The sequence below is a fragment of the Brachyistius frenatus genome, unplaced genomic scaffold, assembly GCF_029030835.1.
Source record: "Brachyistius frenatus isolate BFR_SWC_R1_liver_20210118 unplaced genomic scaffold, ASM2903083v1 Contig_520, whole genome shotgun sequence".
In the NCBI taxonomy this organism is placed as follows: Eukaryota; Metazoa; Chordata; class Actinopteri; family Embiotocidae; genus Brachyistius; species Brachyistius frenatus.
The window spans coordinates 77,501-94,218 of NW_027211119.1; the positions used below are offsets into that span (position 1 = coordinate 77,501).

Here is a 16,718-nt window from a genome sequence, read left to right on the forward strand (position 1 = left end):
CCTGTAGTCCTCCTGTAGTCCTGTAGACCTCCTGTAGTCCTCCTGTAGTCCTCCTGTAGTCCTCCTGTAGACCTCCTGTAGTCCTCCTGTAGACCTCCTGTAAACCTCCTATAGTCCTCCTGTAGTCCTCCTGCAGTCCTCCTACAGTCCTGTAGACCTCCTGTAGTCCTCCTGTAGACCTCCTGTAGTCCTCCTGTAGTCCTCCTACAGTCCTATAGTCCTCCTGTATTCCTCCTAACACTGCCCTCCCTCGTCTTCGTCACCCGCTGCCCTTCATCAGTCCCTGGCCCTCACTGTTGGATCCCTGCTCTCTCAGTTCAGCTGCAGTCTTCTTAGGACCTGCACACCTCTGCACCATACAGGTAACAGCATGTGTTTTACATGGGAATCTACACGGGCTTCACACGTTACACCATCAAAATGTTCCAAATCCACGTTTTCATGGGAAAAATGTGTTTCAAAGTATTTCTGACGTCTTTTTACATTTTAAGTTTCCTACAGGCAAAATTGCATTTGTATGTGATCACGTGTTTTTACACATGGAGAAATCATGAGTGTTTTACTGTCAGGCTCGGCACTGGTTCAAAGAGAAGCAATTGTTTGGCCTGTTGAGATATGTTGAGAATCAGTTTCCATGGGATGCACTGACTTTTCCACCTGACTGTTTGTGCACACACAGATCTGCACACAGCGGCGGCCCTGTGTCAGAGCTGCTAAAACAGATAAAGCTCCTGCTAAAGTGAAGAAATTTAAAGTCTTCTATCTTCGAGCAGATGGCAGGAATCTGAGGAGCGGATCAAGGGGTGATGAGTGTGGTTTGTTCAGGATTGGGTGGAAGGAAGCGGAGGCAGTGGTGAAATGGTGAACATGTTAAAGAAAGGTTAAATTATGCTTTTATAATGCATCAGCAGGAGGTGGGGACTACAGAGTCTGCTCTGAATGACATGGGCTCTTTATGGGAACAGTCATGGATAGCAAAAATATTAATCAAAACTGAGTCAGGGGTTTATAATGAGGTATTTAATGTTTTGAATCTGTTTTAATGTCTTGTAATGGAAGGTGGGTCCAGTCCAATTAGCAACCAGAAGTGAGGTCATCAACCATCAACCATCAGTGATGTCATCGTTGGTTTGTGAACGTTATGAATCCTCCAGTTCACATTCTGTCCGTCACCATCTTTGCTAGTTCGGAGCAGTTTGGAGCAGGAAGTGACCATATTTGGACGAGCTGGGGGAGGAGCCAGAGGTGGATCTGACCGATCTGATTGGAAACCTGACAATACTACGTCCCGCCCACCGATAGCTGTAACCTGACTGCACCACAGACCTGTCAATCAAACAGACACGCCCCCAAAAACAGGTCTTCTTGAATCTTCTTTTCTAATGAATGAGGGATTATTTTCAGATGGACCTCCAGAAAACTAATAAGAAGGAGTGACTTTAGCTAACAACACCGAGATAACTGATGGACACATTTTATTCACTTTGGATTTGATGAGAGAAGTTGAATGGGAGTCTATGGAGCCGGAGGCTTTTTGGAGCCGACCTCTAGTGGTGCTCGCTGGTATTGCAGCTGAAGACACTTCTGCATCGGCCTCATTTTTCAGAGCTGGAAGCTTCGAACACTTTTATATTCAGTCTGTGGTCCAGTCCAGTGTGAGGTGTGACTGATGTGACCTTTGTGTTAGTTTTGTCCACGATCAGCTGGAGGTTCTTATCAACATATGAAATGATAAATGGAATACCCCTGACTGTAACAGACTTGTTGTGATTCAGCAGGGAAGTATGTGCTGATACATTCTGTGACAGTTATCTGTGTGAGGAAGTAAAAGAATATGTATTGAGTCTTTTTGGAGCTGGAGTTTCATAAAGACGATCGTCACTGTGACTGTCAGCAGCAGACACACTGAGGTTTGATATGAGTGAAGTTGATGCAGCCTAAACAGCAATGAGAGCAGCACACGGGGTGTAGACTGTGTATCAAGGTCATGTTTGCCCAGGGGAGAAACCAGTGCTCTTAGCTAGGAGCGGGCACAAAGCATGATGGGATACTATATTAAGAAACAGCTAAAATGACTGCTAACATAAGTGCACATCAGAACAGAGCGTCTCAGACACAAAGGATCGATGTTGTCTGCATCCATCCCCAGAGAGCAGAGAAGGGACCAAATGCATTTCAATCAAAATAATAACACTATAAAACAGTGAGTACACCATGGATGTCATTTTGAAGGGAATGGAAGTAATCTACCAAAATCCTAGTGGTTCAGTGATACAACAGGAAGTTTAGAAGGGTAATACAGCATTTTAGTCTGCAACCCGGTATCACATCTATCTATCTATCTATCTATCTATCTATCTATCTATCTATCTATCTATCTATCTATCTATCTATCTATCTATCTATCTATCTATCTATCTATCTATCTATCTATCTATCTATCTATCTATCTATCTATCTATCTATCTATCTATCTATCTATCTATCTATCTATCTATCTATCTATCTATCTATCTATCTATCTATCTATCTATCTATCTATCTATCTATCTATCTATCTATCTATCTATCTATCTATCTATCTATCTAGATATATGTATCTATCTATCTACATATATCTAGATAGATACATATATCTAGATAGATACATATATCTAGATATAAGGACGCCTGATAAGGAGGCGTCCTTTGTGACTACCTTTCTGCGCAGCACAATCCCCATAGGTACGCCCTGAGACAGAAAATCCATGTTTCACCCATCGCTGGATTCCTCTCACGTACAGACGACCCAGTGGGACCGCTACTAGTGCTGAGGCTATCAGCCATAACAGTCTCCGGCAGAGCCTGACTGGTACCACGCTGGTACCAGGTTCCCCCTGCGGAAACGAGCTCAGCAGCCTTTGAGGGCATTTAATTGCTCTCCAGTCAGCTTCGCTTTGGCCTGAACTGAATTCCGAGACAGACCTATGAAGGAAATGGTTTGAGTTGGAAGAAGAACGCTCTTTTCCACATTTTAACCTGAAGCCCAGGTTCATCATGTGTTCTGACAGCAGCCTTGTGAGCGCTACTGCTTCCTTGTGTGAAGATTCTGCAATTAACCAGTCGTCTATGTACATCGCCACACGGCCTCTTGAGCGGCCCCACAGCTGCCTCGGTGTATTTCACAAACACTCTCGGGCTTAGTGAGAGTTCAAAGGGGAGGACTAGGTACTCGTAACACCTCCCCTGAAATGCAAATCTGAGGTATTTCCTGTGTGGAGGGTATATTGGAATGTGGAAATAGGCGTCCTTGAGGTGGATTGAAGTGAACCAATCGCCCGGGCGGAGGAAGCGCAGCAGAGAGGCGTGCGTCAACATTCTGAATTTGTATTTCCTGAGATGCTTGTTTAGAGCCTGTAGGTCTAAAATCGCACGCATCCCACACCCACCTTTCTTTGGCACTAGGAAATATCTTGAATAGAAGCCACTCTGACTGTGCTCGTGGGGGATAACTGATCGCTCTTTTCTCTAACAAAGAGGAAATTTCCTCCTGTAGGAAGCGAGCGGTTTTGTCTTGGGCCTGTGATAGAATCACTCCCCTGAATTGTGGAGGGCACACAGCGAATTGCAGCCTGTATCCCCTGCTTATTGTTCTCATCACCCACTCTGAATCTGTGCATTGCGCCCAGGTCTCTATCATCCCTGACAGCGGGCTGACAGGCCAGTCTGCTGCACCCGGGGTAAGACCGCCCTGTTGTGGCACTGGGACGCAGAACTGTCCCTTCTGTACCGCGGCAGTATTGTTTATGCTGCAGTGAGGTGTCATTCCCTCTGGGGAATGAGTGACCAAACTCCTCTCTGGCAATGAGTTTATTTTGTTTTTCAACATTTTTAACTGCGCCCTTGGCACAATGCCTGCATGCGACAGTTTGGGCATTTTTAATGCGTTCAGACAATGAAAAGTGCTTGCAAGACATGTGTGGGGACCTCTGTGAGGTTCCACCTGTACAACAAAGTCTCTGCCTCTCTTCAGGGGCCGCAAGGCAGGTTCGAACAACCTGTCGTCTGAGAGCCGAACTTGGCCGAACTCTCCAAACGTGCTCGGGATCGGAGCCACACGGGGGAGCGGGACCGGCCCGCCCTCTCCCTCCAGGGAGACTATCAGGCCGCTTCCTCCTCCTAACAGTCTGAGTGGAAGTTGGCTGTAGCTGGTCAGGGCGAGTCCCGCCAGCGGGAGGAGGCTTCCTCTGCCATGAGCTCTTGGGAATGGAAGCCCTCAGTATAGCCTGGGGGGAGGCGGAGGGGCGGTGAGGCGGAGGTGAGGCAGAGGGGCGGTGAGGCGGAGGTGAGGCGGAGGGGCGGAGGGGCGGTGAGGCGAAGGTGAGGCGGAGGGGCGGTGAGGCGAAGGTGAGGCGGAGGGGCGGAGGGGCGGTGAGGCGGAGGTGAGGCGGAGGGGCGGAGGGGCGGTGAGGCGAAGGTGAGGCGGAGGGGCGGTGAGGCGGAGGTGAGGCAGAGGGGCGGTGAGGCGGAGGTGAGGCAGAGGGGTGGAGGGGCGGTGAGGCGGAGGTGAGGCGGAGGGGCGGAGGGGCGGTGAGGCGGAGGTGAGGCAGAGGGGTGGAGGGGTGGTGAGGCGAAGGTGAGGCGGAGGGGCGGTGAGGCGAAGGTGAGGCAGAGGGGTGGAGGGGTGGAGGGGCGGTGAGGCGAAGGTGAGGCGGAGGGGCGGTGAGGCGAAGGTGAGGCAGAGGGGTGGAGGGGTGGAGGGGCGGTGAGGCGAAGGTGAGGCGGAGGGGCGGTGAGGCGGAGGGGCTGTGAGGCGAAGGTGAGGCGGAGGGGCGGTGAGGTGGAGGTGAGGCGGAGGGGCGGTGAGGCGGAGGGGCAGCGGTGGCCGCCGCAGCCCGTCTGGGTAAACACAACCTCAGGGCCTCATCATCCTTCTTCTTCTCCCCACACCTCTTTTGCATCGTGGTGATAGCTGCACCGAAAAGCCCTTTGGCCGTGATGGGGGTGTCCAGGAGGTCCTCCCTATCTTTGGTGGAGAGAGTGGTGAGGTTTAACCACCGAGCTCTTTCCTGCAGCACCATTACACCCATAGATCTCCCCAGAGCTTGGACCGCGACTTTGTGGAGGTGGAGGCAGTGATCCGTGATGACACACTTCCTCCCACAGCAGCAGGTGCGGCCGTCATCTCCTCTTCTAGCTCGGCTCGATAGGCCATCAGAAGGGAGGTGGCGTTCAGAGCGCGGACCGCTACCGCAGCCGCCTTGTACGATTTGTCGGTCAGGCTGGACTGGAAACGATCGGCTCTTGACGGCAGAGCGGGCCCCGCCGAGGACATAGAAGTCTTCGGGTGCAGGTGACTCGCCACAGAGGGTTCGACTGGAGGCATTTGTTCTCCTACGCCCTGTAGGCCCTCCCCCTATAAATAGGGCTGACACCGCTCTGACCGTCATTCAAAGCACTCACCTCTTCTCGCTACGAATGAGCAAGGAGGGCGGTCTGGTGATGCTGCCACGCTCAGCTCCAGCCAATCCTGGCTGGTAGAGTGTAATAGGAGCTTCTGATGAGGTCACGCCGAGGGCGTTCCCATCGTGAGACACGAAACGAATGCTATGAAAGAGAACCAGCTTTAGCCGGACCTTATTGGAGAGAAGACGACTACATTTAATACATCGGGTATTTTGCTATGAACTGTGGGTAATTCCGTCAGGCAAAGTCTTCAGAAATGCAGACTTACAGAAAGGGTGCTTAAAGGGCTCAAAATACCCCTCAGAAGGCCTTCACAGACTCAATGATACGATAGTGGGACAGTCCTAAACCCTCGCGGACTTACCGGCGACACGCCTCAAAATCTGAGTCTGTGACGGTCGACTTTGGGATCGGGAACGAGTACGCTTCCTTTAATTGCCTTTCTCCTCCTTCTTCCTTTTGTGGGCGGAGCATCAGCGCCACCAACTGTCTCAGCAGCTACGTCGATGGAACATATCTTCTGCCACGCAAAGGACTGTGGGTAAGAAGCGCTAGAGCCACTTGCTGACCTGCAGACTGCAAAATACGAGTGAATGTAGTAGGACATCCTCGTACTTTTAGCATCCTACATTTAACATACTATGTATTTTTCTGGTGTACTAAATAGTACAGTAGTATGGATACTGGAACGCAGGGTAAATCTGACGAATGCCACCAAGACACCCCCCACCCCCTTTTTCCTTCCTCCCAACACTGCCTAAAAATGTCCTTCATACTTAGTCTCAACACCTCTTTTGCGGGACATTGGTACATGATCCCACGTCACATGACATTTACGTGTAGGTATGTTTCATGCTTTCAAAACATGTAACTTTTATGCCTATAGACAACCCAAAATGATCTCATGTTTTGCTGTGATACTGTGATATATAATAAACAGGATATACCTACATTAGGTTGAGGGACGAGTCTGTTTCCTCTTGACCTTGGAAACTGTCCAGTGTGTTGTGAAGTGACTTTGAGGTTCAGCTGCTTCAGTCTCTGAACATTTTCTTAGACTTTTTTTTAGGCCCTAACATCTTAATGATTCTCAAGTGTCAGTTCCATTTTGTGTCATTAAAGCAATAGAAGTACAGAAATCCTAGCATACATGTAGAATTCATCAGATCAATTGAATGCATGCATCATTTATGAGTCTGTGAGCCAATAACATTTTCAGATATTGTGGGCTGAAGTTTGATCTGTGAATATCATTAATATTTTAGTTTTATTTTGGAAGCACTGAAAAAAATCTTGCCCCCCAAAAAAGAGTAAATATTAGTACTAGTATTGTTCCAGGTATGGCTGGATGAATGTATTTGATGGCCTCTGGGCTTACATTTGCTGGTGGCACCCCACTGGGTGGCCCCTCCCACCCTCCCCTCTGTGCCTTCATTGTATTCCTCATTGCCTCCAAGTTTAGATGTACCCCATGGCAGCATCATTATAAGCCCAGAAACCAGCAGTGCATCAGTTCATTGGTGCAAAGTAATCAATTATTACAAGGTTATTTAGATATTTAAAAGTGGAGCACAATAAAAGCTGATGGAATTGTGGTGTTAGATTTGGACTTATTCCACATGTTATAAAACGATGCAGGACCCTCTTTAAGTTGACGTGGTCGACTTTAGTGTTGAAAATTCCCTAAAATATGAGCAATTTATGGAATTATTAAAACCCAGCTGACCTGCAGTGAACCAGAGCTCTTCGGGCCCTCGGAGGTCTGAGGCCTGTTTTGCCCTGTTGGTAATCAAACCCTGCTTCCATGAACACATGCTGGAGTACACTCCTGCTTAATTCTATCACAAACAAACAAACAAACAAACATTATATGTTTGTGAGCTTATTTATGCGCAAAGACTGCAGTTCAGAGTTCTTTCTCAGTTCTGTCAAATCTCATTCAATAGGCTGCGCATTTTTAACTTATTTGCTTTTTCTGCAGGTCCTATGCAGGTATGCATGCTGGTAGCTCTTTGATGAGTGTTGTTTGACCGTAGCATCACTTCTATTCATGAACTGTAGCGCTCAGATTATACCACAAGTCCCAAACTGAAGTCAGAGTAGTTCACCCACCAACACACACAGCACAGCTGACACCGTGTACATGTACGTTTCTAAAACCACAGAAACAACACACTTGAACCCTGGAGTGTGTCAAACTGATTTCAAGTTTCAAGTGTGTGTGTGTTTGATGCTGGCTGTTACACTCCTGCAGTCCTGGTCTGGACCACACAGCTCGTGCTCCTGGTCCAATATTCAGTCCCAAACTGCTGCCTCTCTGGCAGGGCGCGCGCCTTCAAATTCACCCACCCGCTGCGCTCGCTCCCTGTACCTTAAAAGAAACGCGTGCACGGCTGAAGGTCACTATAACACAAAAGGCTTTCAGCGCTGCGGTCCAATATAGCGCATGCGCGCTGCCGGAGGACTGCTTCACAGACTGCAATATGGCGAGAATGCCTGCCAGCGGAGACACGGAGCAGGAGCAGATGAGCAAACCCGAGAGGACCAGGGAGGAGGAGGATGAGGAGTCTGATGAAGATGAGATCCAGGAGGTCCAGATCACCGGTGAGGATGAGGATGAGGACGAGGAGTCCGACAGAGAAGGTGTGGAGATGGAGTGGGTGTCAGGGAGCACCGTGCTTGACTCCATCGACACAGAAGCGGTCGTTATGCGGAATATGGACCGAGGGGAAGAGGAGGGGGAGGCGGACCCTTTCAGCAGCAGAGTCCCCACCGGGCTGGAGGCTCACCTGGATGGAGACCTTCAGCGGTCAGAGCGGAACCGGCTGAGCGAGAACACCCGCCTGGCTACCCGGTACGCGGTGCGGATCTTCAGGGAGTACCTCAGCGAGAAAGCCCAAAGTCCAGACTTTGAAACTCTGGACAAGGATGCGCTGTGCGCGGTGCTGCGCTCCTTCTACGCTGAGGCGCGCTCCAAAAGTGGACAGTTGTACAGCAAGTCTTCCCTCATCAGCATCCGGAGCTCCCTGAACAGGTACCTGAACGAGCCGCCCTACTGCCGCACTTTGGACCTCACCAAGGACCCCGAGCTGCGCAGCGCCAACCTGACCCTGGCCGCGGTCATCCGGCGGCTGGAGGAGCAGGGCGCCGGTCCCGTGGTGCAGAAACAAGCCATCACGCGCTCAGACCTGCGGAAACTGTACGAGTCCTCCGTGTTCAACACCGACACCCCGTTCGGGCTGCTCAACAAAGTCTGGTTCGAGACCTGCATGTATTTCTGCACCAGGGGCCGGGAGAACCAGCGGGAGCTGGAAGAGGACTCCTTCGGTCTGGCCGTGGATGAGGACGGGAGGAAGTTTGTGTATTTCAAGGCTCTCGGACCGTACCACAAGTCCCGCTCCGCCGCCTGGACAAAGAAGCGTCCGGACGCAGACGAGGACACCCTGCCGCGGATGTACGAGACCGGCACGGAGCACTGTCCGTACGCCAGCTTCGTCCGGTACGTGTCCAAACGGAACCCGCTGTGCAGGGCGTTCTTCCAGCGGCCCCGGGATCACTGCTGCGCGAGCGACGTGACGTGGTACGAGAACAAAGCCATCGGAAAGAACCTGTTGGGCACGAGGATGCAGATGTTGTCGCGCGCTGCCAAGCTCTCCAAGACATACACGAACCACTGCATCGGCGCCGTCTCCATAGCGACGCTCAACAGCATCGTGGGGGCTGCGGGCTTTAGGCCGATGACGACGCTTTACGTTGCCTCGGAAACGATGAACGGTCACGCGCAGTCCCATCTCCAGCTTGTGATCCCGTACATGCGCCAGGTCACCGACGTGGCGGAGGGGAATCCGCAGGGGACACCCACGGACACGGCGGCAGCGGCAGTAAACACATCAGCACCGGCTGCAGCAGCGAGGAGAGGCGGCGCGGAGGAGGAGGAGGAGGAGGAGGAGGAGCCCGGAGCTCCGTCCGCCAAGAAGATGTGTCTGCAGCCCGGGAACCGCGCACAGTCTCCCGCTGAGAGGAACGACGGGGGCTCGGTGCCCGCCAGGTCCTCAGAGTCCCACATGACACGGCCCGGTGTCCGGTCCCCGGTGTCTGTGCCCACACAGGTAACCAGACCACGTGATCGTTCATCATCCGCAGGAGAGGCAGGTCGCGTGTGTAAAAGCTCGGAGTCCTCCGCTTTGTACTGTTGACCACTTTATGTTTTTTATAGCCTCAGTAAAAGTCCTGCCATTCAAATTGAACAGGCTTAGTAAAAGATCATTTGATATGTCGTTGTAAAATATTAAAAACAAACAGAGTATGACTACAGGTCGGTTAAGATTCCACCTGTTTAAAATGTATTTCAGGACACCAGGCTGGTTATTGTCTCCCACTGCCAGTCATCTTTGTATCATTATTAAAATGCATCCAGTTTATAACTGAACCACATATTTGTATTTACCTTTCTGTGAAGGTTGCTCATTAAACAGCAGTATTAAAGTGTCCCGTGCATCTTAAAGGACTTAAAGGATGTCATATCACAGTGAAGTCTGCAGTGCATGGAATAAGAAAACAAATCTTCATGACTTTAAGGAGAACAGTCATCGCTGCAGAGGAGCCTACATGTTTGTAGTAAATAAAACTGGTCCTTTAAAGTTTGGCCTGACCAGCCTGAACCCATCAATATGCTGTCAATCACCTTGAAAAATAACTTTTTGAAAATGTTGGTATGGATCCACTGGAAAACTTCAACGTCTCTGAATCACAAAACAAACAGAATAAGTGAATCTTTATTGTGCTGGAGGACGTGTTGCTTATTCAATGGTGTGATACAATAATCATTAAAACACTGAATAAAAACACCTGAATAGGAGACAGGAGGGATTCTCAATGGGACTGTCGCTCTGCTACCATGACACCCGCTGACACAGTTGTGGATGTGGTACATATGATTGACGGCCTTTAATGCGCCTGTGTGTGTGTGTTGTGTGTGTGTGTGTGTGTGTGTGTGTGTGTGTGTGTGTGTGTGTGTGTGTGTGTGTGTGTGTGTGTGTGTGTGTGTGTGTGTGTGTGTGTGTGTGTGTGTGTGTGTGTGTGTGTGTGTGTGTGTGTGTGTGTGTGTGTGTGTGTGTGTGTGTGTGTGTGTGTGTGTGTGTGTGTGTGTGTGTGTGTGTGTGTGTGTGTGTTGTGTGTGTGTGTGTGTGTGTGTGTGTGTGTGTGTGTGTGTGTGTGTGTGTGTGTGTGTGTGTGTGTGTGTGTGTGTGTGTGTGTGTGTCAGCTGTTTGCAGGTCTTTCTGCTTTATTTGTTGTTTAACCTTCATTTAGTTGAGGGAGGAGTCAGTAGTAGGAGGAATGGTGTTCTGTCTCTGTAGAGGTCCAGATCAGGTGTAGTGAAGTTGTTCTAGTAGCAAGAAGTGGTCCAGTACCTTACGAATACTTTTAATGTTGTTTTTTCCCAAGCGGCAACCAGCAGTGAGGTCGCCTGTTGGTTTGTGAACGTTATGAATCCTCCAGTTCAGATTCTGTCCGTCACCATCTTTGCTAGTTAGGAGCGGTTTGGAGCAGCAAGTGACCATATTTGGACGAGCTGGAGGAGGAGCAAGCGGTGGATCTGAGATACTACGTCCCGCCCACCGATAGCTGTAACCTGACTGCACCACAGGCCTGTCAATCAAACAGACACGCCCCCAAAAACAGGTCTTCTTGAATCTTCTTTTCTAATGAATGAGGGATTATTTTCAGATGGACATCCAGAATAAGATTAATAAAAAAATCTAATTGACTGAGAACTTTATTAGACTACTTGAATAGGAGTCTATGGAGGCTTTTTGGAGCCGACCTCTAGTGGCACTTTGTGGCATTGCACCTTAAGACACCATTGCATCGGCCTCCTTTTTCAGATCTGGAAGCAAACATTTTTTTTGTATACAGTCATGTTTTTTTTCTTTAAGGTCTTTCAAAAAGATTTTCCCACCTTTGGTGTTTGGATGATGATGCAGAGCGTTGTCCATCAGGTCCAAAGTCCCCCGCAGGTGTTCAACCAGGGTCAGATATGGTGACTGTGAAGGTCACAGCACGTCAATCACATCATTTTCATAGAAACCGTTCAGAAGCCCCTTGTGCGTTGTGGTGAGACCACTCCCGTCAAGAAGTGATCCCTCAGAACTTTGTACTGAGTCTCAGATGTGCACCAGCCACCACAAACTGTCCCTGGTTACTGATCTTTCCCGTATATCTACTACAGTCACCATTGCAGCACTGGCTGTACGGGCTAGTGCAGCACCACTACTACATGTGTGTGTGTGTGTGTGTGTGTGTGTGTGTGTGTGTGTGTGTGTGTGTGTGTTGTGTGTCCCAGGACAGCCGTGGCAGCAGCAGTATGTCCAGTGAGAAGATGTCCTCTGTGTCTCCCGTGTCCCCTCTGGGCTCCGCCGGCATTCCCACACCAGCCCGGCTCACCAAAGCCAGCGCACCAGTGCACATCGATGTGGGAGGACACGTGTACACCAGCAGCCTGGCCACCCTCACCAAGTACCCCGATTCAAGGTGAGGGACACCTCGGCTTTAAATCAAGGGCTCATTGAGGTGGACATCCTCTGGTCTGTCTCACGAAACAACTTCAGACTTTCTCCTGATATTGGTACATAATAGTTTCTAATATCTGACTTCCACTTTGGTTGTCTAATTAAAATGGAAAAGAATTACATGTTGCAGATTTGGGAAAACAAAAAAAAACCTAAAACTCGATATGAAGTGGTTTTAATGGGTTCTCCTCTGCATGGATTAAAGGTGCACCTCAGAGCAAGAACAAGAATTACAAATTTAGTTATGGATGTTTCAAGACTTATTTATCAAACTACCAGATCTTGTCTCACAGTTAGTTTGGACTGATGATTGACCTGAGGATTAAAACTAAAAACTGTTTCTGTGTCTGGGACAGAATCGGTCGACTGTTCGATGGGACGGAGCCCATCGTGTTGGACAGTCTGAAGCAGCACTACTTCATCGATCGGGACGGTCCCATGTTCCGCTACATCCTCAACTTCCTGCGGACGTCCAAACTGCTCGTCCCCGACGGCTTCACAGTGAGTGTCTGTCTCTGATCAGGGACTTCTGCAGTCCATCACAGCAGCGGGACAGTAACAGCTGTAAAGATCAGATGACGGGGTTTAACTCGTCACTAGTCCAGAGACACATGAGTCTTACAGACGGGTCCTGAGACTGGTCTGAGATCAGTGTTACAACATGTGAGACACAGAGACACACTGTCAGTCCCTGAACAGGGACGGCCTACAGGACACTACACCGTTAACATGTTCCTCTTGTGCTGTTGTATGTAAATCAGGTGTTTTCTTTTCTGCATTAACTTCACATATTGTTAATGTATCATGTATTAATCCAAACAATTCAAATTATATTTTAGTCTGTCACCAACTTCAAAGTAATTAGGTATCAATCAGAATATTACATTTTCTACACATTGTGACTTTTAAGTCAGCAGCTGCGTTTCATTTGTCACAGTGACGTTCAGCAGGCTTCATTACAAACATCAACTTAACGATGGTAAACGGTCACCTCAGACTCTGATCAGCTGCGTCTGTCCGGCCCAAAGTTATGAAGACAGACTTCTGTGTGAGCGTATTAGTTGGGTGGTGTGTGTTTATTTGTATGAAAATGAAGTCAGTGTGTTTCCTCCACTCAGAGCTTCAAACATTCTCAGCAGAACTGAACTCCTGAACAAAAAATGTATTTACCTTTATTTTAGTGTGTTCACAAGTACATCAATGTGTTTCACTGCATTTGTGTATACGTGTCCAAGTGTGTATTTCTACAAGCTCTGTGTCCCTGTGGTGAGCGTGTCCTCATGTCTCTGACTTTGTCCTCATGTCTCTGACCTTGTCCTCATGTCTCATATCTCTGACCTCGTCCTCATGTCTCTGAGCGTGTCCTCATGTCTCTGACCTGTGTCCTGTGTTTGCAGGAGTTCTCCCTGCTGTATGAGGAGGCCTCTTTCTTCCAGCTGGCTCCGCTGCAGGCCGAGCTGCAGCGCTGGAGGACGGAGCGGGACGGGGACGTGTCTCGGGGCTGCGAGTGCGTGGTGGTCCACGTGGCTCCGGAGCTCGGTGAGAGGATCAGTGTGAGCAGCCGGCGGGCGGTGATGGAGGAGATGTTCCCTGAGGTCAGAGACGTCCTGCTGAACTCCCTGAACAGCAGCTGGAGTCAGGACTCCACTCACGTCCTCCGCTTCCCCCTCAACGGATACTGTCACCTCAGCTCAGTGCAGGTACCAACACACCTGTCTCTTAGAACACAGACAGCTCATCACAATCCAAAACACCTGGTTTTGGTCTCGTAGAACCGATTTAACTGTCAGCTGGAGGTGTTTAACCATGATTACACCTGTCTGTATCCGAGCATACACAAGTATGGTGGCCTTGAAGGCCCAAAGAACTGAAACTGAAGAAAACACACACACAGCTGCAGGGACACAAAAAGCCAAGTCCAGGTTGGGATACATGTGATGCACATTTCATCACCTGTCCTCTCTATCCCTCTCTGTCCCTCTCTGTCCTCTCTGTATTTTGGGTTTGTCTGTCCCTGTATGTTTTAAAGACACAGAGTCCCTCTGGTCTCCGTATCGTCTGCTGAAGATTCCTCCTTCATTCTCAGACAGATTTCCATCCAGGTTAAAGCTTTTCTCCATGAGGTTGAAGCTGCAGTACTTCAGTCTCACTAGCTTGGTTCTCAGTAATTATTGATTGTTGTTTGTCTCTGAATCTGGAAAAAGATTTTCTGTTTTGTGAACAGTGTGACTTGCTGCTCTGCTTAATGACAGAATAAATGAACCTTCACTTATATTTTCAATTGGGAGATAACAAATATTTCCACACAGTGACTTCAAATCGTTCCATTAATGTTTCTTGACTTTCCATTGCACAACATGTCTGAAGAACGTGTTGCATCACAGCTACGTGTCCACTCTCCTACCTGTGTGTGTGTGTGTGTGTGTGTGTGTGTGTGTGTGTGTGTGTGTGTGTGTGTGTGTGTGTGTGTGTGTGTGTGTGTGTGTGTGTGTGTGTGTGTGTGTGTGTGTGTGTGTGTGTGTGTGTGTGTGTGTGTCTGCAGGTGTTGGAGCGTCTGCAGCAGAGAGGCTTCTGGATCACAGGCTCATGTGGAGGTGGAGTGGACTCCTCCCAGTTTACTGAGTACACTCTGCAGAGAGAGACACGGGGCAGCCGACACCCCCCCACCCTCATACCGGTCAAACAGGAAGTCCTGGACTGAGCTCACAGGAAGTTGAACTTTGCACAAGTATGTGGACGAATGTGTCACATGACCACAGCATCATCTCAGTACCCACAGACTCTCGCGCTGCACTGAAAATGAGACTGAGGTTTTCTGTATCCTCTTACTGACGGCTGCCACATTAATAACAGACGGTAGTATCATCGGTAAGATAAATAAAGATCAGGGACGGGCAGGAAGGAAATCTTTCCTCTCAGTAAGTGTCATTTTTATACAGTATGTTTTCTGAAAATTCAATTCTCAAGTGTTTGACAGAAATGCAGCTGAATTGAAACACCTGACACATGAATGTACTCCACACTGAAGCACACATCCTGTAGATCAGCTCTGCTGCAGAACAGTCCACTCTGTCACCTCCTGAACGCCCACGTTGGTTTGTTACCCCGGAGAGGTTAAAGGGACAGTTCCCTCAGTATAAACAGTGACACCTCTACCAGTATTCTACACTGTGTGTAGCTGAACGTGTTCACACCAACACACTTTGTGCACACTCAGAAACTTCATTTGGAAACAGTACAAAGCCCGCTCCGCATTCATCCGTCTCGCCGTCCCTGCCGCTGAGGCATGCATCACTGTGGAGATGGTATTAACAGGTGATGAACAGCAGGTGGTCCCTCCTGTGAAGAGGACTTCTGAGGCTGTCAGAGTGGTCATCAGGTTCGTGGTCACCTCTCTGATGAAGGAGCGAAGCAGCTAGGGTTTGGCTGGACGGCCGACTCTAGAAGAAATGCTGGTGGTTTCAAACTTGATCTTACTGCTACTAAGGCATCAGTGCTCCTGGAAACAGCCAAAGCTTTAGAAGAGGTTTTATTCTCTTTTCTTAATAGTGGAGGTCAGCAGAGGACTTGGACTTGGTTTGTGTCCACAAGTGGAATCACATGAAGTTAGAGACACATCTAAAGGATTATTAAATCTATTACATCTAAAGGATTATTAAAGCAAATGATGCATCTGAAGCAACAACAAACCTGTCTGAATCCTTCTAGAAATGGTTAATGAATTTACAAATAATTCTGCAATCAGTTTTTCACTTTGAAATTAGTGGTCACACAGAGTAGACCGGTGTGAACAAAAATGCACATTTTATTCATTTAAAATTACATTTACCAAAGAGTTTAGAAAGTGAAGGGGTCTGAGCACTTCCTGTTGTCATCCTCAGCCCAGCCTCCCCCAGAGTGTCGTACCACATGTCGAGGCTGGAGGTCTGCATATAAAATGCACAATGTTTTCCACTTCTTCATATTTACTGAATTGTAAATAAAACTCAGACTCCTGAAGCTTCTCTTGATAACTGGCTCATTATATGCTTCCATGGTTTACACCAAGTTCTCATGCAGTGTTAAAGTTTCAATACTTTCTCATCATACCTGGATACTGACACATTTAGTTGACGAAGAACGTCCCATCGTACCTTTATGCCATGTGGTGAATTGAAAGCCGTGACAGATCGATGCTGACACTGTCCTGAGATCACATCGGGACTTTGATCAGATGTTTCCGAACAAAATCCATCCCTGAGTGTGTGCGTGCTCACGGACCTGCAGAGGTCATGTGATGTATGAATCCGGAGCGTCTGACGGAGACGTCACATCACGAGTCGCTCACACAGATCGTTCTGAGAGGCGATGACAAATGACACAGATTGGTTTGGAGGAGCTGCTGATGACGGCAGATCTTCTCTCTACTCCTCTATGAGAGCAACGGACTGTTCAGCATCTCCTTCAATACAGAGGCGTGCAGGCTCCACATTAAAAAGCACCAACTTACTGGTGCTTTTCATTTTTTCAAAAACACTATTTTTCCATGACAGACTGCTGGCTGTAACGCGCTGTATATGTTCGATGCAGCAGTGTGTATGTTGCAGTGTACAGATCTCGAGGCATGAGCCTTAGTTGCATGTACTGTTGCATTGATTTGTAATGTTTGCGGAGACCATCAGTTACCAAATCGGACATATTTGTACTTGATAAAAAAAAAAAAAA

The 16,718-nt window shown here is 48.7% G+C and overlaps 1 protein-coding gene across 2 annotated transcripts; it reads left to right on the forward strand.

Moving 5' to 3' along the window:
* Nucleotides 1–7,830: 7,830 nt before the first annotated feature.
* LOC138614541 (uncharacterized) lies at nt 7,831–16,710 on the forward strand. Of its 2 annotated transcripts, XM_069688047.1 has the most exons (6): nt 7,831–9,554; nt 11,789–11,976; nt 12,371–12,515; nt 13,412–13,714; nt 14,044–14,116; nt 14,557–14,628. In XM_069688047.1, the coding sequence occupies exons 1-5, from the start codon at nt 7,929–7,931 to the stop codon at nt 14,077–14,079; spliced, it is 2,298 nt and encodes a 765-aa protein (XP_069544148.1). In that variant the 5' UTR covers nt 7,831–7,928; the 3' UTR covers nt 14,080–14,116; nt 14,557–14,628. The 2 variants fall into 2 exon arrangements, with proteins under 2 accessions (XP_069544148.1, XP_069544147.1); XM_069688046.1 differs by lacking the exon at nt 14,044–14,116 and having other exon boundaries at nt 14,557–16,710.
* The last annotated feature ends 8 nt before the right edge of the window (nt 16,711–16,718 follow it).

Bases quoted from the DNA above. Each gene is read 5' to 3' on its own strand.
- LOC138614541 (XM_069688046.1), top strand. From the start codon at position 7,929: ATGGCGAGAATGCCTGCCAGCGGAGACACGGAGCAGGAGCAGATGAGC. The intron at 11,977-12,370 runs GTGAGGGACACC...TGTCTGGGACAG, and splicing joins ACCAAGTACCCCGATTCAAG to AATCGGTCGACTGTTCGATG. The intron at 12,516-13,411 runs GTGAGTGTCTGT...CTGTGTTTGCAG, and splicing joins TCGTCCCCGACGGCTTCACA to GAGTTCTCCCTGCTGTATGA.